The 27,255-nt window shown below is 40.0% G+C and overlaps 2 protein-coding genes across 8 annotated transcripts in view; both read left to right on the plus strand.

Moving 5' to 3' along the window:
* LOC134089299 (2-oxoglutarate dehydrogenase complex component E1) overlaps positions 1–10,841 on the plus strand; it is a 49,181-nt gene extending 38,340 nt beyond the window's left edge. For all 5 annotated transcript variants that reach the window (XM_062543727.1, XM_062543724.1, XM_062543725.1 and 2 more), the window contains 10 exons: positions 3,321–3,449; positions 3,582–3,732; positions 4,014–4,141; positions 6,301–6,479; positions 6,657–6,728; positions 6,818–6,943; positions 7,333–7,405; positions 7,658–7,821; positions 8,313–8,467; positions 9,602–10,841. In XM_062543727.1, coding sequence (XP_062399711.1) covers positions 3,321–3,449; positions 3,582–3,732; positions 4,014–4,141; positions 6,301–6,479; positions 6,657–6,728; positions 6,818–6,943; positions 7,333–7,405; positions 7,658–7,821; positions 8,313–8,467; positions 9,602–9,722 — 1,298 coding nt within the window. In that variant the 3' untranslated portion in view covers positions 9,723–10,841. The remainder of the gene's footprint in view (positions 1–3,320; positions 3,450–3,581; positions 3,733–4,013; positions 4,142–6,300; positions 6,480–6,656; positions 6,729–6,817; positions 6,944–7,332; positions 7,406–7,657; positions 7,822–8,312; positions 8,468–9,601) is intronic.
* A 3,208-nt stretch (positions 10,842–14,049) lies between these two features.
* LOC134089301 (zinc finger MIZ domain-containing protein 2-like) overlaps positions 14,050–27,255 on the plus strand; it is a 30,139-nt gene continuing 16,933 nt past the window's right edge. For 2 of the 3 annotated variants that reach the window (XM_062543731.1, XM_062543729.1), the window contains exons 1-8: positions 14,050–14,721; positions 18,272–18,371; positions 22,222–22,336; positions 22,418–22,611; positions 23,698–23,878; positions 25,390–25,593; positions 25,879–26,049; positions 26,678–26,776. In XM_062543731.1, coding sequence (XP_062399715.1) covers positions 18,322–18,371; positions 22,222–22,336; positions 22,418–22,611; positions 23,698–23,878; positions 25,390–25,593; positions 25,879–26,049; positions 26,678–26,776 — 1,014 coding nt within the window. In that variant the 5' untranslated portion in view covers positions 14,050–14,721; positions 18,272–18,321. The remainder of the gene's footprint in view (positions 14,722–18,271; positions 18,372–22,221; positions 22,337–22,417; positions 22,612–23,697; positions 23,879–25,389; positions 25,594–25,878; positions 26,050–26,677; positions 26,777–27,255) is intronic. The other variant, XM_062543730.1, reaches the window with a different exon arrangement.

The following is a 27,255-nucleotide window of genomic DNA, read 5'->3' on the forward strand; positions in this document are numbered from 1 at the left end:
AAGTCTTGTACTGTGTTCTCTGATGTTGAAATAGCATATAATTAACTTTGATTTATAAAAAATAAACAAAAAATTAAAACCTTATATTTAGGCTGGGTATTGAAATGAGCTTCAATGGCTTTGCGATATCTGACATCACATGTAGGCAGAGGTGGGCACAAATACATCACAACTATTTTGTTACAAATTACAAATACTGGCTTATAATAAAATGTAGCAAAATAAAATACAAAATACTGATGTGAAAAATGTATTTAAATAAAATACAAGTAATTAGAAAATACAAAAATACCCCCACAATAATCATGATATACCGACTTTTAAAATAACTACAAGAAATACTAGTTTCTGATTGGCTGGCAGAGGGCTATCAATTCTTTACTTTGGGGCTCCTACTGTATGAAGTAGATCTAGTAAAAAAAAAAAAAAATCAGCATCCCATATCAATATAAATGATGATTGAACTGGCAACAAGCAGGCTTTGCAACAGTGGAATCAACTGTGACAAAACAAACTACCCACCATTGTTTTCCGTATTCAGTGAGAGTAGTACGACAAATTTAACAGGTTAGCCTTTTTAAATTAAACAGCATTTCCCCTTTTGTGCTATAAATGCATTTACCTTCATACATGATTGGCAACATGGGCGACACACAAAGTAACATCCTGTAAGGTGTCTTGATATACAGAACTAATTAACTGGGTGGTGAAAACTCCACTATTTCCCATCGGGGAGATTTTTGCCTCAGTCTCCTCCATTACTTCTTCAGATCAGGACACCTATGATAAGCATAGCATACATTGACATGATTATAGGTATAAGAGGCTATATTTAACTAATTGATGAATTTTGGGCTAATTTGAGGGGGCAATTGACAGATCTTTGTTAAGTATTTAAGTATTTGAAATACTCTAAATACAATCCTTCAAAGTATTTTGTTACAAATTACATTTGATTTTTTCCAATCCTGCAAAATACAAATTACAAAATACGCTAAAGTAATTAAATACGTATTTAAAATACTTATAATTGAAATACTGCCCATGTCTGCATGTAAGCTTTGTTCTAATTTGCCCATTTTTTAGTGGCTATTTCTAAGTTCAATTTGGTGTGAATACACACACATAACTTAAGGGACATTTTCTCTCGTTGAGTAGCCTCATACGCACAGCGCGTAGCCTACAGACGTACACATGCAGGCGTGTGTGTGTGTGTGTGTGTGTGTGTTTGATGGTGGGTGTACTGATGATGAGCCCAACCAACGTTGTGTTATGCAAACATTCATATTGTTCCCACAATTCTTCAAGCGCTTCCTAGGTGGTTTGTCAACTTCATTTTTATTTTTTTCTCCTTCGAGTTCAGTAGACCTATGATCAAAAGAACTCTCGTGGTTGCTCAACATTCTATTTCCAGTCGTAAATATCAAACATGTTTGATATCTACGATTTGCGATCGGGCAGTCTCAGAACCCGTAAAATTCTATCTTCGAACACCGTTCACGACTAGGGAAACGGGGCCGACAATCGCTTACGATCCTCCTGGGGAGTGAACGTTCCACCAATTGTCGTAAGGGCCGGTTTCGGCCGATTATCGGGCCGATTGTCGTGTAGTTTGAGCCCAGCTTTACTTCAATGTCGCAATACATTATACTTTCATAAAATCATGCAACGTTACTCTACCTTGTCTGTGGACATTGTTATTTGCTGGACAAACAAATAGCGTTTGTGTGACACCCAGAATAGACCAGTTCAGTTCTGAGACCAGTTCAATTTGGATTAGATAGGCTAGAACTATTTGGTTGCCTACTAACCAACTAACCGTGACTATTCCGTACGTCCATCTGCCTTGCTGTTTTATTTTTAATCTCCTCTGGTTTGGAAGGCTATCAAATGACTTTTAAAATTCAAGTAAATATTAGCATAATGTAGCCACGCTACACAGTTATGGCGAGCTATATGGCTACATCTACATCAGCCTAAATACAGAACTGAAACAAAAGCAAGTCACAAACTCTTTATTTGCAGTAGAATATGTACAAAAGTTGCAATTGAATTGACAATTTTAGCGGCAACTTGCCTTACCTTCCCAATCAACTTCCCCTGCCAATCCTAACGTTAAGCATCCCTAAACTTGAAACTCTTCCTCTCCAGTCACGACATATGCTGTCATTGAAAGAGTCCAGCCAGAAGCTGGCGTCTGGGCCATCCCACTGTTCCATTCACTCCCAGAGATGATCTGCATCTCCGTTCATCAAAAGCTAACCCTTTGGCACTATAAAAACTGTCTGAAAGGTTCTGTCCGTTGTTAATGTGCATCATTTCTTCATGTGGGGTAGTGTCAAGCAGTGAAGTGATAACCTGTTGCAGGCAAGCCATGTTCACGTCGCGTGAGTGAGACAGAAGACGGGCACTGCTTTCTCTGTTCTGTATTTCTGTCCCACCGAAAAACTGCTTTAGAATTGTGTAGCAGTCAAGATGTCAAAATGTATGGGGAAGAAAGCCTTCTCAGCTAAACTTCTCAGCAACCGGGCATTTCACATAGGGGTTGCAATACTGATAGACGTACAGTAGGAGGAAAAATACTTTGACAGACGACACTTCAGCTTTGTAAATCAATTCCATAAGACCTAATAAATTAAATAATAAACAGTAAATAATGCCATAATAGGGCCCCTTTAAATTCACGGACGTGTCTTAGCTTTATTTTTGAGGCAGAAAACACCTCTTTTCACTTTTACACCATTATCACTTTTAACAGACACCAGCCTTTGATAAGACATGAAATATCCACTGGAATTTGGTTTATTTCTGTTACACCTGCCAGGTAATCCGTGTGGTAGCAGGTAAAACAGGTTTAAATGGCATAGCCTACATTTAAAACAATTTATTAGCTAGAAATTATGCCATGTGTCTGTCTCCATTCAATACTATTTCAGCCACTTCGAAAGTTTGTTTAGATCCACTGACACTGCCGTCATGGAAACGGAACGTCAGTCTTCGGTACTCTATTGGAACGACTAATGTGTAGATTGTTTATAATAATAATAATAATTATAATAATCTTTATTTATAGAGCGCTTTTCCAAACATAGTTTCAAAGTGCTTTACATATATAAAAGAATAAATAAAGGAGTGATGTCTTCATACCGTTTAGTTTTATTTAGGAGCCTGGCAGCAGTTTTGGACTATTTGAAGCCTGTGTAAGGACTTTTGAGTGAGGCATGTGAAAAGACTGTTACAATAGTCCAGGTGTGAGGAGATAAAAGCATGTATGATGATTTCTGCGTTTATGTACTATACAGTATATGAATGTCTTGTAGGTTTCTTCACTCTGGACGGCCAGCCCAAGAGCATGAGCTGTCCCTCTACTGGTCTGAGCGAGGAAGAGCTGACCCATATCGGACAGGTGGCATCATCTGTACCTGTAGAAGACTTCACTATTCATGGAGGTGACACTCTCAAACACCATGCAATTTTCTTTCAATTCCATCACCTTTAAAAATACAGATGCTTCCTATGCATCTCTCATGTCCTTTGTATTTCCCTTCTCCCATCTACCACTCTCCTCTCCTTCTTGCCAGGGCTAAGTCGTATCTTGAAGGGTAGAGGTGAGATGATTCGTAACCGCACAGTTGACTGGGCTCTGGGAGAGTATATGGCTTTTGGCTCTCTGCTGAAAGAGGGCATTCATGTGAGGCTCAGTGGCCAAGATGTGGAGAGAGGCACCTTCAGGTAACACATGGAATAGATATCTGTACAGTAGAAACGTTTCCTGAATCCACTGTTGAATGCTGGAACATATTATTTTCTTAATCATAAAGAAAGTTTTTGAGTATTCATCCATAAGAAATTAAATCTAGTCATAGCTACAGCATAAATGTGAGGTAGAATTCTAAAGGCTAACTTGCTGCTGCCACGTTGGGGGTTAAGTCTTCTTAGCAGTTTGTTACAGGCGTTAAGAGTTATTTGAAATCCTTGTTGTTTTCTGAACAGTTGTTTCTGTCTTCTGTCAGCCACCGTCACCATGTTCTTCACGACCAAAACGTGGACAAGAGAATCTGCATCCCCATGAATCACGTAGACGCCAACCAAGCACCATACACCGTCTGCAACAGTTCTCTGTCTGAGTATGGAGTGTTAGGTCAGTATGTGAGGAATTATTTTCGCTAAAAGCATAACTCTCACCAAAATGTTTTTGTGAACGTACCCGAGTCAAACTTTCATTTAAAAGCGTAATTTTACTCTTCTAATCTTTTTACTCTTTCAATCTTGTCTGTGTTGTCATATTCGGGTCAAATGGCCTTTTGAACGGGAATGTTAGAGGCACTACTATTTTGACACATGATCGCGTAACACTATTCTCTACATATGAACTCGAGCAATGATAACATTTATGTACAGTACACATAGTTTGCTAAAAGAAAGGTTTTGAACTCGTCGAACTCGTCTCTGCTCGCCGTCATCTTGTCAGTCAAGGAGTGAGTTGTCTAAAACTTTTTAGTAAACTGTGTGTACATCAACATGTGTACTTTATTTGCTATTTGGCACATGATTTCAAATTATATCATAAATACACATTTTATTGCTTTTTCACATTTGAGGACGAATTTCTCATTACTGGACAGAAAAAAGAAAAAAGCTTCAGTGCATGTTATACTATAAACAATAGCTACAGAAAAGAAACGTGATATTTGGTGATCTTCGGTAAATTTAGTGAAAATAATAAGTAAAAGAAATTTTGTTGGAAGGGACAGTATTGACTGTGACCTTCAAGCTGGCTACCAGGTTAAACAGTCATTTTTTTAAAAAATCTCTCCAAATGAAAGTTAAGCGTTTGTTTGTTGTTTGTTTGTGTATCTACACAACCTTTTAGTTTTCACTGATAGAAATAAAGTTCAGTCTGAAAGCCCATTACATACAGATGAGTTCATTTCATTAGTATAGCTTGTCATACCTCTGTTATGGGGAGATGAAATATAATCCAAATTGATTATTTTTCAGTTTTGCGTTAAAATAATTCCTACAGAAATACTGTATAGACACCTCTTAATTACTTTTTTCAAAGACAGTGTAAACACATCTGTAGAGAGCCATTTGCCAAACATTTTGTTTATAAATTGTGTAATGGGGCACCCAATGTGGGTGATTGACGTAGATTATTATAAGATTATAACACAGTCAGTATCAACACATATGGCTTGCACATGTATATGTGGAATCTATAGGTAGCAATCATTATTCACAGAAAATGTTAAGTCTTTAATGACATCTTAACTTTGCTGCACATTTAGATGAGCGTGCAAATGTGCCAAAAAATCAGGAGTGGGGTACTGTGTTCAGTTTCCCTAAAATCCGTTGAATTGAAGTGGAATGACCCATCTGTGGACAAATCAAGGTCCTTAAAGAAATGTGACCCTCCACAGCGAAATCAGTCACATTGTTCAAATTTTCTAAATTTTAGTTATTAAGTTTTCACGAAAGAGTATAATCAGCCTTCAAAACGATACCTATATCTAATGAATTGAACGTCATATTACTGAAATATAAGCATTCAAAGGAGTTGAGTTCATCCTGTCATGCCAAGAGAGAAACGGAGAAATCTACCTTTGAAGTTGACTGTCGACTCAACACTCACAAACACCTTGTAAGGTCGCAGCTACTTTACAATTTACGGTAAGCCACGTTGTATTAACAATGACACAGCACGCGGATAGCTTGGTGGTCGTCAATGAGTGCATTTACTGTAAATATTAGAGTAGAGCGGTAAAAACGAGACGCCTCTAACATTCTGCTGGAGTTTAATTTCTCACCTCAAGAAACTCACGTTTTTAGACTAGAAAAGGTACGTTTCTCAGCTAAATGTATTCACGGCCTTACAGTGTGGACCTCCCACTGTTTCAAAACCAAAAAAAAAAAAAAAAGTAACATAAATGATAATTTTTCTCGGAAACGTCTGTTGCGACAAGCGACTGGTTTTGCTGTGGAGAGTCACAAATATCCCTCTGTATGCTAAGGAAAAACTTTAATGGCCCACACAGTCTTGACCTCAACCCCTCTAAACTCCTTGGGAGTATAAGGAATGTGTGAATGCTCACCCAAAATGAGGAGCCAAACTCACAATGCTTTTCCGGCTGAAGGGGAGCAAATTACTGCAGCTAGGATCCAGCGTCTTACTAAAAGCTCCAAGAGGAGTAAAGGCTGCCAATAATGAGGAAAACTCCTTGTGAATACCCTTGAATGATTTGAATGATGTATTCAGTTATGTTTTTCTCTTGTCTGTTCTCTTGCTTGTATTCATAGGCTTTGAGCTTGGCTTTGCTATGGCAAGTCCAAATGCCCTGGTCTTGTGGGAGGCCCAGTTCGGTGACTTCCACAACACTGCACAATGCATCATTGATCAGTTTATCTGTCCTGGGCAGGCCAAATGGGTTCGTCAGAATGGCATTGTATTGCTGCTGCCACATGGTATGGAGGGCATGGTGAGTAGTGATTTATCTTCTCTCTTCATCCTGAAAGTTGTTTGTTTGTCTGAGTGGACATAAATGAATGTCATGAGTTAGTTCACCTCAAATCAACAAATGAAGATCTTTAACGGGACTTTATTTCCCAACTCTTCGCTGTTAATGTTTTTCCTGTAATTTTGCTCCTTGCTACAGGGACCGGAACATTCTTCAGCCCGCCCTGAACGTTTCCTTCAAATGTGTAATGATGACCCTGATGTTTTTCCGGTATGATGGCACCATCTTCACACCATCACCTCATCCCTCCCCTTTTCTCTCCAGCAAATGTTGTTATCACTCTCTCTGATCTCTCACAGGAAATCACTGAGGACTTTGCTGTGCACCAGCTGTATGACTGCAACTGGATTGTGGTGAACTGCTCAAATCCAGGAAATTATTTCCATGTTCTGAGGAGACAGATCTTGCAGCCATTTAGAAAGCCTGTAAGTCAGAGTGGAGTTTTCAGTTCTGTAGATCTAGACTGTAAAATCTAGCTTAGTAAATAAACATAGAGTACATGTTGGATTGTGTGACCATTTGTGTAAAATAATGTAGTGGTTGAGTGAAACGTGCCTGGGCCACTGGGCAATACAAACATGCTGGTATTGACACCGCATGCAGTATTGATCACCATATTGTTGAAATCAGTGCTATGAGTCTATCTAGTGCAATGATTGCTTTCATTCTTCAGGTCAGTGTTGTCAGGAGTGCTCCGGCTGGAGTTTGTAATTTCATATTAAAACTTTAAAATGCTAATTTGTAAGAATTTGCAAGATTTGTAGGATTTGTGACATGACAAAATATTTCATGTTCCCTGTCTGGCTTTTGGCAGCTCATTGTATTCACTCCAAAGTCTCTTCTGCGCCATCCTGAAGCCAAGTCCAACTTTGATGAGATGCTTTCAGGTAGGGAGCATGCGTTTTGAATTCACTTTTGCTTCATGATGGAATGATTATGATCTTTGTCTGTGGTGGTAACTGCTTAAAGTAATTGAATTGATACTCACGGTGTAAAGATCCAAAACCCCTATCATAAGTATTACCCAGAAAAATGTAGAATAGTGTTTTATGTATGATTTAGTGGTTGGACATTTGCAGTCCGTTTTTCTAACACTAATGTTTACCAGAATCACTCCATCAGACCTTCTATCTCACTAGGTACTCATTTCCAACGACTGATCCCAGAGGCTGGGCCTGCAGCACAAAACCCAGCAGATGTAAAGCGTATAATCTTCTGCACAGGCAAGATTTACTATGAGCTGAACCGTGAACGCAAGGCAAAAGGCATGGAAAACACTGCTGCCATTGTTCGCATCGAGCAGGTATTTTAACCCAGTTCTTATTATGAATAGGGAAAATGTCAAACAACTATACCAATAAAATGTTTAAAAGCAGATCTTTCAGAAAGTTTTAATAGCATATAGCAAAAATAGAATGAACGCCGCTCCTGAAAATGGGGGCTCCACTTATTTGTTGCCATTCAGAATTAATACAAACTCTGAATTACTCTGAACTCATTCAAGAAATTAGCTTAAAATTCACAATTAAGAAATTCACAATTAAGCAGAACCTTTTTGTATAGTGGCGGAAACCAGCTCCTATAGATTTGGCTAGATGTTCCCCAGTGAACCAGAAAGACATTGTAGCCAAATGTTTGTTATTTCAAGCTTAAGCATTATATGCCATGTTAAGATGCAAAGCACCATGCCTAAAGAGCCTGTGGGCTCACTAGGCTATGAGATGAGAGGTGAGCATTGCGAGACTCAAACACATTTGACATTCACTTATCACTAACCATTTGATTTTCTCTTAGCTCTCTCCATTCCCCTTTGACTTGGTGAAGAGTGAGACAGAGAAGTACCCAAATGCTGACCTTGTGTGGTGCCAGGAGGAGCACAAGAACCAGGGCTACTACGACTATGTGAAACCCCGCATGCGCACCACCATAGAGCGCATCAAACCTGTCTGGTAATTTTTTTGTCTTTGCTTAAAGCGGATATATAATGGAAAAACGTTTTAACGTTTAGCGTTACATGGATGCAAATGGCGCGCTTATCGGCGCCTCTTTTTCACGTCAGTTTGGGTGACTTGTGAATTGTGTAGATCTGGGTCTGATTATCAGGGATGCGTTTCTTGCTTTTTTCACGTCATCTACAGCAGGCTACCATAGGAGACAGAGAAGCATTTCTCATATGGTCAAATGTCCGGTGCTTTGGTCGCTCATCTGATAATATTTGGTTATGTAGCAAAAGAGCGCTAGATATAGTCTATCGCTCTGATAGCCGCTAAGAAAGGCTACAGGCTCTCAGTTCGCACTGGGCCACTTCTCTTAACTCCGCAGTAGATCTACCTCAGCTAGAAGTTTTAACACGCAACTGTAGACTTGATTAGTGTGTAAGCTTTTGTTCAGATGGCGATGCCGCCACCGTACACTAAATAAAATGATTCCACCAACAGATCCCAGTATCGCATCGCTACACATTTTGAGGTGCCAAAAAGAATCAAACTGTTGGCTTAAAGAATCAATAGTGTATCGAATCATGATGAAACTTGTGATTTACACTATGGTTTGTGAATGCTGTTCTGTTGACCTTTAGTTTTGTTGCTACTGTGCATGGAGGACAGTTGTAGGTTTAGAAATTCAGCATTTTTTTTTTTCATATCGCAATAATACCGAACTATAATCATTTTGGTTACTATAATCATGATGATATCAAATTTTCATATCGTTACTTCTCTAGTGACCAGTAAAAAAGCAACAGTAGAAAGTGGACAAAATATTTAATTTCCATCTCTGGTCATTGTATAAAGCCTCATTTCTAGCCTTTATTTGACAGGATAGTGAGGAGATGAGAGGAAATGAGTAAGGGACAGAGATGAGTAGGGGGTTCAGAAAATTACCTCAACCAGTACCTGTGAACACTGAGCCTGTTCATGGGATACTGGCGCCACTTCTCTGTTACGGTTCCCCCATTTTCACCCTTTTTTTTGCCCCCTGGTTTGAGATTACATGATTTTATTTAACAGTGTGAATTAAAGCAATTCAACAGAACAATCTGTTTCTCACTTGCGTGCGCATAATGATGTCTTGTCTGTCTGCAGGTATGCTGGACGTGGACCAGCTGCAGCACCAGCCACTGGAAATAAGAAAGCCCACCTGCTAGAGTTGACTCGCCTCCTGAATACTGCCTTTGACTTGGACGCCTTCAAAGAACATGAGTAACAAACTGCAAATTGTCACAACCCTGCAGATTACTGTGTCCGTATTTAACCTCAAAACAGTGTAGACCCTATCTCTGATAAGTCAGGCGTTCCTCACATGCCCTGTCTCTTTTTTGTGTGGTCATTCAGTCTCTTTTCATATCCACCCAGTTCCCTTAAAAATGAACCCGAACAATCATGACTCAGAACCCCAAGCTCAAAATGTTTGTTGAGTTGATGTCTGCATCCCCTTTTATGGATGAAGTAATGTTGAATCTACTGTGCTACGCCGTTATTACGTCCTCAGGAGTAATTGTATTGATGACGAGGTTTATATTTTACCCCAGGTTTGAACATGATTTTACTTCTCTAAAATCCACAAACTAATGCCCTTATGTTCTGTACTTTCAATCTCTCTCTGGCTGCCAGTTCTACATCACCACTTTGTGGCAACACAAGGCTTTAAATTATTTTGTGCTGTGATGTATTTCCTTTCTTTCCTTTTGATTGTATTAGCTTCAATATGAGTGTACCAGTAACTGTTTAAGAACACAGAGTAAGGGAAGTATGATCAATTTCCAGAGATGTATTGATTCAGAATGGAGCAGTGCATCAGCATCTAAAAGAGGTAAACCTTTACTTATCACACAGGGAGTTAGTTTGTAATTTGGAATAAGGGTAATGGGCATATGGGTGGGCACATATTCCTGGGGTCATAATTATAGATTTGCCATAAGAATTATGTGTATGCTAAATGTAGGGGTTCTATATTGCGTTTGTGGCCTTGATCTCTGTTTTCTGCTATAGAAGATAAACTCGGATCACTATTGATGGGCATACTGAAAAGCATGTGCTCAACGCATGTGCACTTACAGCAGTATGATGGAATTGCAATTTTGTAAGGTGCACCTGATCTTGGTTAGTTTTATGCTCACTTCACTCCACTCCGGTGCCAAACGTTTGAAGGGGTATGAATTATAATTCAAGATTCTACAGAGGAAATCATGTCATTTTAGCTCGACACTTAACTAGAGAAAATTCTGTGGAGAGAGTAGATGATTTATTTATTTTCGTAAGGAATATTTTAATTCTTTCCATGTTATGTTGCTTTATTGAATAAAGACATTATCTTCTCACCCTCCATGTGTTACAGCTTTAAATTAAGGCTGCTTTTTAATTCAACATTGATGAGTACAACATTTCAATGCGATTCAGTGTGAAATCTGAAGAGGCTACTGTACTGTAGATTCAATGAAAACTCTCATTTTGTCCATGTTTGCCACCTAATTTCTTTAGGTATTCATATTTTGTGCCTCATATATGATCTTTTTGTTATTATCTTTATTAGTGCTACCATTGCATCTCCAACAGTTTCTAATGGTATGTTACAGTAGGCCTACTCGGCCAGTAAGATTGGTTATATAGCAGGGGACCAAAGATCGGGATGGGACAGTTGCCATGGCAATATGATATGAAGATCACCATCAAATATTTGGAGCTGCTTATAGGTTAAGTATATTTTTATACATTAAATAGTGATACATTTTATATTAAATACTCCAAAGACGTAGACTACAACAAAACATGATGGCAAAGAACAAAACAAAATGAAACAAACCCTTCGTTTGGTGGCAATGACGCAAAACTAGATTAGATTAGACTTTATATTCAACTTTATTGTCATAGTACAAAGACAAACAATACACACACACACACACACACAGTGGGGGGGACATGTATTTGATACCATGCTAAAGTTGCCTAAAAAGAGGAATATAAAATCATCATTTGACAGCTATTTCATGGATCCAGGATATTATGCATCCTGATAAAGTTCCTTGGCCTTTGGAATTAAAATAGCCCCACATCATCACATACCCTTCACCATAGCTAGAGGTTGGCATGGTGCTTTTTCCAGTAGGCCTATTAGCCTGTTTGATGCTCATTGAGCTATATTTACGATACATTCTTCGATCACAAAGAAAATTGGTGTCCTTAGCGGTTTGCATTTTTTTAATTAAGGCATTAAGATCAGTTGTCAAATGATAATTTTTTATTCCTCTTTTTAGGTAACTTGAGCATGGTATAAAATACATGTCCCCCCACTGTATATAAATAAAGGGAAAGCTAGGCATTGGCCTCCAGAACGTAAATAGCACTGCCATCATGGTGGGGGCAATAATCACTGTAGGCCAATGGAGAAACAGGTATTTCTGATTGGAAATCAGTCAGATGTCTCTGATTGTTGGCAAGTGTTGCAATATGATGCCCGCGTTTACGTAGCCTGACTCTGAACTGAACTGTAAACAAATAGAGACTAAATTGTCATTATGCTGTATTAGGCTACAGGGTGCCATTTTGTTACATTTTTGGTTGGTGGTGTGCCGCCGCATTTTTTTTAATATATATATATATACTGTATATATAAAATGCACCGTGACTCGAAAAAGATTGAAAACACTGCTGTAGAATGTTCATTATAAATAATAATATGTTTATTTTATATAGCGCCTTTCTCAAACCCAAGGTCGCGTTACATAGTTGAGGAGCCTGGCAGCAGAGTTTTGAATGTATTGCAATCTGTGAAGGGATTTAGTGGGGAGACCAAGGAAAAGTGAGTTGCAGTATTTAAATCGGGACATAGTGAAAGAGTGAATCATTGTATCTGTTACCTATCCCTAACAGTCAGTATGATGCAGAAGGACAATCATGAAAAAGTTTACATAGTCTGAGACTCAATGGGTGCCTCTCATGCAGCGTTTATACGTCCTCCCTCGCTCCTCGATGCCTCGATCCTCACTGATCTACATAAAGCATGATGGGGGGGAAGCAATGGGATAGTCTATCCAGTGTTAGTTATAGATCAGTGGGAACGCCCCTCGAGGATCGAGCATCGAGGATCGAGGAGGCATGTTGAGAGGCACCCATAGACATAAGAGGATGCGTGACCCGGGGCCAAACTTTTGTCACAGGTTTTCACTATGGGTGCCTCTCATCCAGTGTTTATACGTCCTCCTTCGCTCCTCGGGCCTCGATCCTCACTGATCTACACAAAGAAAGATAGAAGAAGGGATAGACTATCCCATTGTTGCCGCCCCATCATTCTTTATGTACATCAGTGAGGATCGAGGAGCAAGGGAGGACATATACACGCTGAATGAGAGGCACCTTATGACAACTGATGTGTGCCAAATTAATCCTGCATTCTGTTTGTCTGTCAAAAAAACTGCATTTTGAGAGGCTGCCTCCATTCTCAGTGACAAATTCTTGCATTCTGATTAGCTACTGGAATTCTTTATTCTGATTGGCTGTTGGACTACAGCCTAATGATTGGCTATTAGAAGCTATTAGGCTCATTCGACTTTAAGGCAGTGCTGTGCAGATCTGACTTGACGTGATGAATGCTGGATTGAATGCAATCTGTGCTGGTTAGAAATGCTGTCAGACTTCCTCCACAGGAAGTCACCATAATGTCACCACGTCACATGACCTTAAAGGTCATCGGCGCCAACATGAATGTTTTGCACTTTTCTTTAGACATTCAATTACTTATACCCCATTATTCTCATTACAATACTGCACACCAGCCTCAAAGTCACAATTCCTGCTGCTTCCTGAAAATCTCCAAACTGTGTAGGGGACAACACTAGGTTCTTCATTCCACCAATGAGAGACCAGACACAAAAATAGACTAGCCTATTTATTGTGTCTTTATTGTGATCTCTAGTATTGATAGAGGGCCGACACATTAACAGAGGTGGACAGGGGGCGTGCCTACCATTAAATATGCAGGTGTATATCCAGTAAATGTCCTGTGTGTTTTGGCTGCTACAAGATGTGAATGAAGATGACTATGGAGGAGTTAGCTGATGTCTTCTTTGGCTGATTACAAAGCTGATATTGTTACTTGTGTTTAACAGTAGACCTTTTTTTCCATCCTCCATGACAATGAAGCAAATGATGGAGGACTGTAAAATAATTAAGTGTATTACTGCACTACCTTAAGTGACCTGAAAAAGTGTCCTGTAGGCCTACAACCGAGAGAAAAAATACATTGACTGTCATTAACAACTAATGCCAATTTTACAGACCTTATTCATTGGGCTCACAAAAAAAGTATATTTTGCTAGCTCAATGTCTTGTTTAATATAGCCTAATGTTCATGTAAAATGTGATTGAGAATCATTGCAATGACTGTCTTATTGTTTGCTATACAATTGATTGGGTCAACGGATTTTGTGTCTCCGAAAGTGTGATAGCACTTTCACCATAGCAGAACGACCAAGTGTGTTCTGCCCTGGTTCTGCATGTGCTACTGCAGTTTCTCCGAGGTGCTTGTGGACAACTTGGCTGAGCAAAAATTTAGTTGCAGAGACTAACCATCGTTCGACCAGCAACATTGATTGACGTCTCGACAATTTTGTTTTGCCGAGCTAACTCATCATCAAAGTACAGCACAGTGTTGTGCAATAGAACGAACTGGGCATGGAATGGAGTAAAACACGGATTGCTACTTCCTAGGCTGTGAGCTGTCATAGCTGTCTTGTTATTTGGGATAGCGGTCTCACAGTGTAACCAGCTGACGTTGTAGTGCGAAGATCCTTGAAGATGGACAACAACGTAAAATATTGTCATCTTAAGTCGTTATAGAGTTCCATCTTTGTAAGCTCCTTTTTATCTTATTTCTATCACCACAATCGACATGGATCAAGCAAATGGATACAATTTGTTTAAGAACACCAACACGTTTAGCTGTCGTCAATGAGAAAAGGCTAGCAAGCGTTATCATTAACGTTGCTGCAGTCATCTATGCAGTCAACCCACGCTAGCTGGAGTGCTAGGTAGCTTGCTAGCTACCTGATCTGACATGTAACTTACGGAAGGTAATGCTAAGTTACGATTAATGAAAAGCATAATAGCTTTGCTAAATTAAGACCCGTATAGGTGATATTTAGCTATATGAGCTGCGGTTTATCTTACGCATCAAATATTGCCACGATCAACGGTGGATAAGAGGCAAGGTAAGGTTCCTTTGTCAACGTAAATTAGCTGGTTTACCAGCATTAGCTGTCTGCTGCTATGAAGTTGTAGGCTGATGTATTGCTGCCATTATTACTATAACGTTGATTTAGTTTAGTTATTTGCTGTCATTTATATTGATTACATGTGTGACATCTCGAAGTTCGAGAAATTATTGTGATTTCCCGGATACGCTTTTAATATGGCTTTGTTTCGTTAAGTGTAACGTTAGCTAGTTAGCGGTGGCTAATGTTAGTTTGTATTTGCCTGGTATTTGCACATAGAGAACGTGCTAAGTTAGCTATGAGCTAACTAGTAAGGTCTACCTTCTGCGAAGATAAGGAAGAGTGTAGATTGCTTGGTAGCTAGCTAACGTTAGATGAGCTTGTGATATAAATCGGAAGGCTTAATGACAACTTCAACGTTAAATGCCGAAAATGTGAAAATAATGTGTATTTTGTTCCCAACCACTCCCTAGTCCCTTTAGTTCAGTTCGATAGTTTTCAAGCTCTCTTCGCGAGACCATGAAAAGGAACAATGTTTTCCTTGGTATGATAGTTGCTCTTCGGGTAGAATTTCTTGTTAGCACAGTAACTTAACACTAGTTATCGCATCGAAGTCAGTATTGTTCAGGCTAGCATTATTTCTAACAATATAGCTGCTGCTTTAGAAAGCTTATTGGAATGAAACGACTGCTAAATGTTATTTCAACCTAGCTGGATGAGAGTGGGTCAAGCGACATGATTTGACCTGTGTCCTTGCATAATGACTAATGTTAGTGGAAGTTGTGCCATTTTGTATGCAGTTGCATTAACGTCAGACTACAGTATCTTTTGCTGAGCGTGCTAATATTTCAGCTGGTAACATTACAACTGACTATGTGTATGTAGCTAAATTCACGTTACAGCTTTGTGAGCATTTGGGCAGAAGCGGGTAATTTCATTTTCCCGAAGAAAAAAATTAGCTGCAGAAGAGATGGCTCCAGACCTCAGACGCAGGATGTCAAACGATTATTTATAAAGAGATTGTTGAGCTCTGTTGCATTGTAATTGATATCTCCAGTTACGTTTCTAATTGGTTCTGGGTGAGTGTTTGTGCTTTGGGGGTGGTGTAGAGATGTGTTTGACAGCAGGCATCAATAGTCAATTGTCAGGACAGGACAGGACACACATGGCCTTAGAGTTGAGAAAAGGAATAGTTATGGCCTGTCAGTAACTGGGCCTTGAAACTTGCCTTTGGGCTTTCATAGCCCTTGCAGTGTGAAATATCTAACTTGTATTAAAGGTGTACTGACGGTTCTACTTATTCCCATGAGTTAAAAGGTGAGGTAGGACTTCTCACATATGCAGTCAGGGATTTCGCAGGGAGTCGCATTTGTTTGTGTTTATGTTTATGTTTGCATTTATTAGCAGAGGCTACGGTGCAATAAACGTACTTTATATTTTAACCAAGGACCAAATGAAACACGAGGAAGCTCATCCCTACCTTCAGTGCTGAATGTGACAAAAGTTCTAATGGCCTTGAAATGGCATAAAATCCCTGAAGTTTGGGGTTTCACATGTGGTGTAACCAGTCTAGGAGTTTTGTGGAATACTTCAATTGAATATTTCAACATGACTACAAGATTACTTTCAATCAATTCTAATTGAAACAGATATTCCTTTGCACTTTAGTGGTCTTAATGGACATTTCTTCGTAATGAGCCAGTCTAAGCAGCAGTAGGTATGGTTTCTTGTACCCTGAGCAAAGTGAGTGTCACAGATCATGTCACTCCATCATGAATCAATCATATGAAAAAGTTCAGCACAAGCTTCCAAAAGTTTGCACTTAATGATGCTGCACAATTTTGTAATTCATTGCCGATTATTCTGCTGAGTCTGTCGAGGAGTCGCAGACTACTGGGACCCCACTGAGAGAACCACTGGCCTAGTCAGTATGTCTAGTAAGATTGTGGTACAACAGAAAAAGTTTGTGACTACAATCTGAGGTGCCAAATGATGAGGAGAAGGCAGGCAATTATTATAGAAAATCTCCTTTGCTGAAAGCTGAAACTATTGGATAGACAAACTGCTGTTGCAAGCAGCAAATTGCTGCTGCAAGGTGAAATCATTAGGTAGACCAATTGCTGAACAAATTGCAAAATGAAATTTTAACTGTTTGTGAGGATTTTGCACCTAGTTGTGGTACAACAGAAAAAGTTTGTGACTACAATCTGAGGTGCCAAATGATGAGGAGAAGGCAGGCAATTATTATAGAAAATCTCCTTTGCTGAAAGCTGAAACTATTGGATAGACAAACTGCTGTTGCAAGCAGCAAATTGCTGCTGCAAGGTGAAATCATTAGGTAGACCAATTGCTGAACAAATTGCAAAATGAAATTTTAACTGTTTGTGAGGATTTTGCACCTTATTATTATTTATTATAATTAGAGAAGGTCTGCTAATGTTCAGGTGCTCTCTTGGTGTCGGTATCGGCATGTATGTCAGTTGCCTATCAATTGTGTTGAACATTTTAAAATTGTAAATAAATAAATTCAGTGGCATGAGAAGTATTTTCCTCTGAATGTATTTGAGGGGAAATGTAGTAGCATTATAGCATACAATTTAATTACTTGATTAAAGTGGTACGTCAGAAGAATTGTTCTTGAGTACAGTAGTTTACTGAAGTAAATGTACCCCACCACTGGATCTTGATATATAGTAGGCTGCTTCACACACTATGTACAGAGGCCATCTGCTCATTTTGAATATTAACATTCATTTTTTCAGCAGTGTGTGGATTTTTATTAGAGCATTGCTTATTTATTTCTCATCCAACAGGTGGCAGGAGAGTCACACGTTTCTTTCAAAGGGGACTGATGGCATCCACATAATTACATAGGTTACGCAATGCAATGGCCAGCTGCTGCAGTGCCAATACATTTGCATTTTGAAAAGGGTGTTCCTGTCAAAGTCTATGGGTGCAAGTTTGGCAGCGTATTTTGCCGCCAGGCCTAGGTTAATTAATGCAAGACTTAGTTAAAGCAGGCCAATAGCAGTCTTGAGTAATACCTTTAAATGGAATGCGTCAGACGTAATTACTGTAGCATTTGCAATCACAGTATTGTTGCGCATCTGATATAGTCACTTTCTCAAAAAATAATAGGGATAGCATAGCAGTTTGGTCATGATGCTAATCGGATTTAATAGCATTTTAGAATGTCATCTTCAAGTCATAGACTGTAAAAAATGTTTAATTGGTGAGCAGAGGAGGAGTGCGTCCTGACTCCATAGAGAGAGAAAGGGAGAATGGGGCAGAAGTTGTAGTTAGAGATGCGCATAACAGGGCATGCAATTAAACAAGACAAGAAAAAAAAATCTTTGTGTGGTGGTCAATTTTGATTTTGTGTGGGAAATACTGACAATCTTAATTAGGTGGCCATTTTCACAAAACAAGTTCATGTTGTGAATTTGTTTGTTTATTGCGAGGGATGTCCAAACACACACACAAGGTTAGCTTGATAATGTGGTAATAGCCTGTCACAAGTGTCGTTAACAACTTCCTATTTTTGTAGATTGCCTGTAGGTTGAGCTGATTTGGGTGTGGTAACCCCCAGTTCCTCCAATGATCCCCATCAATTCCATGAAACCTGGGCTGCCTCCAACACCGCACAGGTAAACAAAATAAAACCATGCTGGCAGCCAAATTTAATGGTAACAAGTCTTTGGTGAAATGGCACGGAACATGATCTGATGTTTCATAAACAACGTACAAAATTGAAAGGATTGTCTTGTTGGTATACAATTGAATGTTGTGTTTGTTGCTTCAAAAACATGTTGCAAGCTGCTACACCCTTGCTCTAGGTTTTACTATGTAGCAAATGCACATTTAAATTTCAATTGGCAGATAAACTAGTACTAGTGCAGTGTCCGTTCAAACATCCTTTTCTTGTAGAAAACCTGTAGCCCATTACATACCCGGTGCAGGTAGGCCTGAGTTAAAGAATAGGATGATGGGGAAGCATTCATAATGAATACTGCTTAGCATTCATAATGAATACTGATTATGGTATACATTATAGTAAATGTGTGCATGATTTGAACATGGCTGCATGTGACAATTATTAAAGGAATAGTTTGGAATTTTGGACATAGGACCTCATTTCCAACTTTGCCAAGGTGATATAGGTCGGTGGAGACGGTTTTTATCGCCTTTAAACCCCTTCCTTAAGTTGCAGCGTTCCCCGTTGCTAAACTGGACAGCTACAAATATCTTGGAACTGTGCTGGATAGCAAACTATGTTTCCAGAATAATGCAGAGGCTATCTATAAAAAGGTCCAACAACGTCTCTACTTTTTAAGAAAAATGAACTTAAAAATTGAAAACTTGAAAATTAATTTAATGTGTGCACAAAAATATTGACATTGTTTTATAAATCTTTTATTGAGTCAGTCCTGTCTTTTTCATTGTTGTATGGTTTGGCAACCTTAACCTTGCCGAGCGAAACAAGTTGGGTCGGTTTGTCAGTGTGGCTGGCAAGATCATAGGGCTGAATCAGTCTCCACTCCGTGACTTTTTTGACCGTCATGTCCTTAGGAAGGCTATGGCCATTTTGGACTGTGATGACCATCCCCTCTATAGCGAGTTTGTGCTTCTACCCTCAGGTAGAAGGTATAGAGTTCCCACCCACAGGACTAAATGTTATCAACTCTCCTTTGTATGTAATGCAATTAACATGCTGAATTTGCACAAATGATGTCACTTGATCTTGCACTGTGTTTTATTTTATGTTCTGGTCCTTGTCTATCTGTGTTGTAATGTTGTCTTCATTGTTATTTATTAGCTTGTATTTTGCGTCATTTGTTATGTGTTAACACCTGGCTACAACTAAATTACCCCCTGTGGGATAATAAAATTGACTTGACTTGACTGGTTCTGAGCAGAGCGGTAGATAAAACAGAGTGGCGACACTCCCATAGACTTCCATAGGAAAAAATGGCAGCGCTTTTTCCAGGCTATTTCTTCGTTATGGGGCTTTTGGAACTGTTTACAGCCAATCTCTTGGTCAGTAGTCAATGAATTAATTGATTACACCTTTCAGCATCAGAAGTACATCCCACCCTCCTGCGATTCAGCCATTCAGCACAGGTTTTTTTGGAACTTTTGATCGTGGCGGCAACATCAAAGAGTGTCGCAACTCTCTCTATCTATGGTTCTGGTTCTGAGCTAACGCATTTCAACGGTAACATCCAAAACAGTCTTACTCACATCACAGCACACCCGAGACAAGTAAATTAAAACGTCAGACTATCGATGCACATGTCCTTTTTGACAGAATAATTTTAGAAATAAAACTATCCTTGCAACTCAATGATTTATTACATTTTGAGGGACTAGTTTCTCAATATCAATCCGCTACTGCCATACAGGGAACAAATTAGGCTATTGCAATGTGATGCAAGGTTAGTTTTATTTCTAACATTGTTCTATCAACACAGACATGTGCATCGATGGTCTGACGATATAATTGATTTGTTTCGGGTGCTCTGTGGAGTGGATTAAGACTGTTTTCAGTGACAGGCTGGATGTTACCGTTGACTTGCGTTATCTTGGCACCAGATTAGCAACAAATGAACGCTGCAACTTAAGGAAGGGCAGAAATTCACTGAAAATGGTCTCCACCGACCTATATCACCCCAACTAAGTTGGAAATGACTGGTAAGAACAAACAAGAAAATCAACTACATGATAATACAGCTGTTTATGATGATCCATTAGCAAATTCTAATGTTGAATCATCTATCATTTATACCACTGCTTGGTCAAATTTCCAATTTTGATGCTCTATTTGGAACGTGCATTAATTTTCGATATACCGCACGGCTATGAAGTAGTTCCCTTCTTTTGGGCTTATTACACTTCAATATTAATTAGCCAATGTGAATGTAACGGTAAAAACAGCAACGTTGTATCTAAGGGTGTTTTCACACCTGGTCCCCTTTAAAAGAACCAAACTCAGTCCTTTTTAAGTGGACCAAAAAGTGGACCAACAGAAAAAGAACTCAGTTCTTTTTGTGTTCACACTGTGAGTTTATGAGAAAGAGGACTGGGTTCTCTTCCTGGTCCAGTTAAGCTTTGTTGGGGCCTCAGTCCTCTTTCTGTTCACACCAGGTCCTCTAGAGCTGTCAGACCCCTACTGCACTGAATCAGAGAGGGTTAAAGCGGAGCGAGAGGCCCCAACGTTCGACCTTTTCCGCGTTCTATTATTTCAATGGGGTTGGGAGGGAATCTCCCTATGCAGACCAGAGTAAGCCCTCGCTGCATTAATGTCAATGGGAGACTTGTGGAATGTTATCAATAAATTGGTCATTATGGCTTTCTGGATTTGTTGACGGCATTTTGGACAATTTTGTCATGATCTGTAAGTTGTTCCAATCATTTCAAGCCTAATAGTGTAATTTTTAGTGTATGGATCTGTTAAGAAAATAACTTAATATCAGACTATGCTGCTGCCGGTTACTGTCTGGTTGCTAGCTAGCTAGCTAGCCGTCTACCTAAGGTAACATTTTAAACGGAGCAGTGTAATTTCTTTGAAGTGACAACTACCTGAATAACATTAGTGACATAAGTTAAAGTGGGTAGTTTATACTCCAATGAACTTGCAACGGTATATACAGTTTAAACGGAGTCTTTCAACTATAGTGACCTGGCAGCGCATGCTGTATTGTTATGGTTAATGCCATTCACTTACATAGCTTTTTAAGCTGGCATTTGCTAGCTAGCTAGCTCAGTTCACAGACTAATTACATTATTCAGTCCGTGTCTATGATTCATTGGTATCATGCATGATTTTAGACAGTAATACTGTAAACACAATTATGTTTATCTCTTATCATGTTAAGAGAGAGGGAGTTTATTTAGTGACTACTGTCCCGTTTTGCTCCCATAGTAACGTATTGTGTTGCAGTATCTTGATAGTAATGAAGGATCTTTGACTGAATCCTGATCCTGAGTCCCGGCTGCGACGGTCAAACGGAGAAGGTTAAACCACGGTGCAAAAAGGCGAATGGGAACCCGGTGCGCTCTGTGTTCACAATGCCTGGATTAGGCGAACTGTACCGCGGACTTTTTAGCGAACCGTACTGAGACCACCTCCCGAGGTAGTCTCAGTTCGGTTCGTTTTAAAGGGGTCTGGGTACGGTTGGAGTGTTCACATATGTGCAAAAAATGCTGAGTCATCGATCTGAGTTCGTTTAGATGGCTGAAAGGGACCAAGTGTGAAAACACCCTAAGACAGCGGCAATATAAACGAAAATGATAGTAGCAGTGGTATAAGCGGGATGATCAACTCCGCGCCGTGCGTTTCTAGGAAAATAATGCACTTATCGAAGTGTAAAGTCCCCTCCGCCTGCGGCGTCGGGTCCTTATTACCACTTTGAACGTGCATTATTTTCCTAGAAAGGCACAGCACGTTGTTGATTATCCCTAACATAGTTGACTCACAATGTTGTTTTATGGTCTCAGTGACAGCTCCTACCCATATGACCCTGCATCCTGGCAACAACAGAGCAACCAATCAGCAGGATCCCTTTCTGTGGTAACCACAGTGTGGGGTGTGAGTAATCCTACGCCAAATCAGGTAATGTCCTTATTATGCATAGACTAAATGTCCAGATATTTGTTCTACCAATAACAGTGATGATATGTTATGATTTGGCAGGTTCTGGGCACTCCTATTGGACCAGGTGGGAATCACGTGGGTGGTGCTATGATGTCAAGTGGAGGGCCTGGTGTGAACTCAGCTCAGTTCATGGGACAGCAGGGTTACCCTGATGCAAATAAGGGCTACATGCAGCAGGGCGTCTATGGGCGAGGAGGCGGAGGATACCAATCTGGACCTGGTTATGGTGGGAGGTGAGTCTGTGTGTTTGTGGTAATGGTGTTAATATAGGAAATATTTGTAATAGTTTAATTGACAGCTTAGGTGGGGACGGTGGGGATGTGAACCAACTCATTTGATCCCCATTTCATTTGGTGAAGCCACTCATCTATCTGTCAATTACAGGTGTGTGTGTGTGTGTGCGTGCGTGCGTGCGTGCATGCGTGTGCACACGCGCGCAGTGGCAAGTTTGACTTTGTTTGGATTGGAAATGCAACTTAGAGCGATAATGGTCCCGAATTAAAGGATAAAAAAAAAATCTCGTAATTAACTGAAATGCCGTAAAATTGGACGTAATACAGTTTCAGAATGCCAGACATGCAAAGCATAACTAGCTACAGACAACAAGTGGCAGACGTGTGATGAGTATTGATATTTTTGGGGCTAGGTTTTTCTACAGGAATAGCATGAATGGGCACTGCACTAGGTAAGCTAAATAAAGGAAACAAATGTTTATAGCCTACACATCATTTGATTGATTAGGTGAGGGAGAGACACCAAAAAATCACAGATCAGCAGCCTTCACTGAAATAGCTGCTGTGCACTACTTTGTGCATGATGCAACAACAATGTTTCAATACAGTGTAAACTCTTAGGCCCTATTAGGCATTTGCTTAAAGGGATATTCCGGGATGTTAACGATACTTACTGTATATGTGCTGCAGTTTGGAGTCGTAATGAGTGGTGGTGATGTTTAGGTTCAACACTGTTAAACATTGGTGGCATAACCTTACCAAAAGTAAAGGGGAAAAAAATGAGAGCGTCATTGTCCCCAGCAATTTTCTTAGCAAACCTAAGTTGATAGTTGTTCCCATCACTTTTAAAAACAAAGTGACAGTGGCCGTCCGACGTCCGTATGAGGATGTATGTATAGAACACCAAGGCTTTAAGGCCCAGAAATGCCCCTCTGAGCAGTGAGGGGTATTTTCAACACACCTACACAGACAGGTGACACACGTCGTTGACCCTTCAAAATGTTCTCAAAATGCTAACTTACCTATACGAATAGCATTATGGAACATAAGCATAATGGAAAATGATGTTCATTTTTGCATTCTCAGTTACTCTGGAAATGGAGGAGCCTCTATGGGCATGCCTCCCCATGGAGCTCGATCTACAGACTTTACACAAGCTGCAGCCGCTGCAGCTGTAGCTGCTGCCGCCGCCACAGCAACAGCCACAGCCACAGCAACTGTTGCTGCCATACAAGAGAAGCAGAACCAGGAAATGAATTATGGCCAGGTAAAGAAAATGCCTATTTTTACTGTACTCCTCCTTCAAAGGTACTTATCCACTTACGTACTTGATTGTTATATCCCAAGCTTGTCTGATTACGATGTATTTCTATAATCCCCATTAAATCCGGGCCGGGCTGTCCCATGCTATGTGTGTCCCACGAAGAATATGCAGTGTTATTGCATTGCAATATTGCAAGATCAGATTCCTATAGAAGCTCATTTCCCCCCACTTAAAGGAGAACTTTAACACGGCGCTCAGTTGATCATGTTCACGGAATTTACGGTCGGTCGGAAAAACAAAATCTGTGCAGTCAGAAGCAAGTTAACTGCTTACAGTTAAAGCAGCCAAAGTGCCTACAAGCTGTGCTATGGGGCCTATGGGGGGCACTTTCTAACAGACTCAAAATGTCAGGGCAAGTGCTGTGCAACATGAACAGGGTCCTTACATGACGCCATTCTGGGTGTTCAACCCAGTTACAGTATTATGAGGAACAGTATCTCCGTTGTAGCCTAAGCCTACCTGTCAAAGGTATTACCTTTTCTAAGAGAGGAGAAGTCATGAGGCAAAATGTCACTGTCCTGTAGGCTATGTATGAGACAGTCAAGGAATCTGAGGCGCACAGATCAAGTATGGTTTGGAAATAGAAAAAAAAAGTTTGGTTACAACTTTGCCGGTTGTCCCATATGGATCAGCACTCCAAATCAAGGCAATTTTAGTGAAATAACATTCCAGTGACATGAAATATTGAACAATGTGCTAATGTTTCATCATCACCTTATTGATGTCTGACATGTTGATGAACTACAGGTAGATGTAGCCTGCCAAGAGGCAATTACACTGCAGCCAAAGAAACTCATGAAAAACCTTAAAAGTGGGCTTAATCAAGTCCACTAATAAATTAAGAAATACAGAAATAAATGAATAAATAGGTTTCATGACCAAACTGTACATTGTTACGTCACCCCCTTTTGGCCATAGGGGTTAGGGCAATATAACTAAAAAAATGTTGAAGTTTAGAAGAAGATTTAGAAGTTTAGAAGAAGATTTATACTGGCTACAAACACGGGATTTGTACTGTTCCTTCACAATTATTGGCTTGAACATGCAGTGTTGTCCGGACCCTGTTCATGTTGCATAGCACTCATGACATTTTGAGTCCGCAAACAGGGACAAAGGCACAGATTAGTACATGCCCCCATAGCATTGCTTGTAGGCACTGGCTGCTTTAGCCGTCAACCGGCTAACTTACGTCTCACTCTGCACCATTTTTTTCCACGTTTTTTTTCGACCGACAGTATTCCGTGAACATGATCCACTGAGTTGTGTGTTAAAAATGGCCAAAGATCTCCTTTAACAAAAAAGGCCTATAAGAGCTCATCTCAAAAGTTAGTATCTTAGAATTCTGACCTAGTACTTCAAAGTTAAAGCTAAACGCAGAGGTAGGCTTAGCCGAGTGAAAATGAAGACTCAGAATGAGGGAGTCATTTGCAACACTTTTGTCTTTGTATCCCCAGATGGGCAGCTCTGGCCCCTACAGTTCCCAGTTCCTTCCACCTTCTGGATCTAGATATCCTCCTGGGATGGGCCCCTCACGGCCACCCTCCATGGGTCCTATGTTTGCTCAGGGGCAGAGGATGCCCCATCACCCACCATATTCTGTAGTGCAGCAAGGACCTCCACGACTCCCGCAAGGCCTTAAACGGCCCTACAACTCAGAGGTATATCTGTGGTAGACATAAGAACTCAATACAACACAACTTAAAACCTAAAATTGAAGTTCAAGTTCAAGGTTCAAGAAATTCAAGTTGATATGCATCAGATGCAAACAATCAATCATTTGTACATTTAGATTTCACATCCTAGTCATAGGAGATTGCATGTAATATGCTGCCTGATGAAAATAGGGCAGTATTTCTGTACACCAAATGAAGAACCCTACCTAAAATCACTCCCTTAGATATCCTGTGGCCCTTTTCTAACCAGTCTCTCTCCTACTATTCAAGGGATATCCTGGTCCACCATATGGTCAAGGGCCAGGACCGGGTCCTTATCCTGGGCAACCTATGCAGTACTCTGGTCAGGCTTCCTCCTCTCCCTCCTACCCTGCTGTTCAACAACAAGGCAACATTGGACAATACCCACCTGCACCTGGAAATCCTGGCCAGTACTATAAAGTAAGGCTTAGCATGGACTTCAGTATGTTCAGAAAGTTCAGTGTATGAACACAACGATAGAGTGTATCTGTAACTTACTGTAAAAAAGGCTAGAATGCTTTGTTTGTTGTTTCACTGTCTATTTTGTGTAATTGTTTTGTAAATAGTTAGTAGTAGAGGCTCAGAACAAAATATACAGAGGTCAACTGTAGTCTACAGAGCCAAGTAAAGATGTGGGAGAGCACTGAATGTTGTGCCTAATTTCTATAGAAAACCACTATGCTCAAACTGTTCCTTGACAATGAGGCCTGGGCTACACCAGGTTCGCAACTGAAACACTTAGTTTGGGAGCATTAAAATGTAAAAATGTACACCCCGCCATCATGTTTGGTGTAGCCAGTTCCAATGATTACAGTGGAAGATAATTGTTGCAACAGACAGTTCGTGAATGGAACATTTTAGTTCCATGCCGGGTGTAGCCTCCCTGAAAGGATGCCCATAGACCAAGCACAATAATAGCCACGGTCAACTGGAGCAAGACAGACACAGTATGAATTTGTGAATTAGGCAATCAGCCATCAACCGTTAACTTATAAATATAGGGTATAAAGTAACTATTATAGCAGTGATCAACATGTCTGTGTTCCAGGCAGAGCAGTTCAATGGACCAGGCAACCCATCTCTGAACACATTAGCGGGGAGTGCTGGAGGACCATACAACACATTTAATCAGGTCACAGTCAATGGGGTAAGATATGAAAACATGCTACCTTCCCAGAAAACAAGATTTGGATGCCAGATATAGTGCATGAACCAAATGCATGCACACGTACAATGCATACACCAAGTTATTGGGCATGCCTACAAACTTGATACATGAAACTGTTCAAGAAAAAAATAAAGTAGTGCATTCATAAGAGAAAGAATATTATTTGTCAATTTTTCAATTCAATTTCAATTTAATGTCGCTTATAGAGCGCCAATACATTACACATGTCTCAAGGCGCTTTACAGAGTGTTAGACATTCAAAGAGAGCCCATGAGTAACAGGGGCAAGGAAAAACTCCCTAGAATTGGAGATACATATAGAAAGAAACCTCAGACAGACCCACGACTCAAGGGCCCAACCCATCTGCCTTGGGTCAGTTACAGTACAGTCATTTGTAGTTTGAAAGTTACAATGACAATGAAAGTTCAAATAGTCCAGTGTAGGGAATAAATTGTCAA

This window comes from Sardina pilchardus, chromosome 8 (genome assembly GCF_963854185.1).
Source record: "Sardina pilchardus chromosome 8, fSarPil1.1, whole genome shotgun sequence".
NCBI lineage: Eukaryota > Metazoa > Chordata > Actinopteri > Clupeiformes > Clupeidae > Sardina > Sardina pilchardus.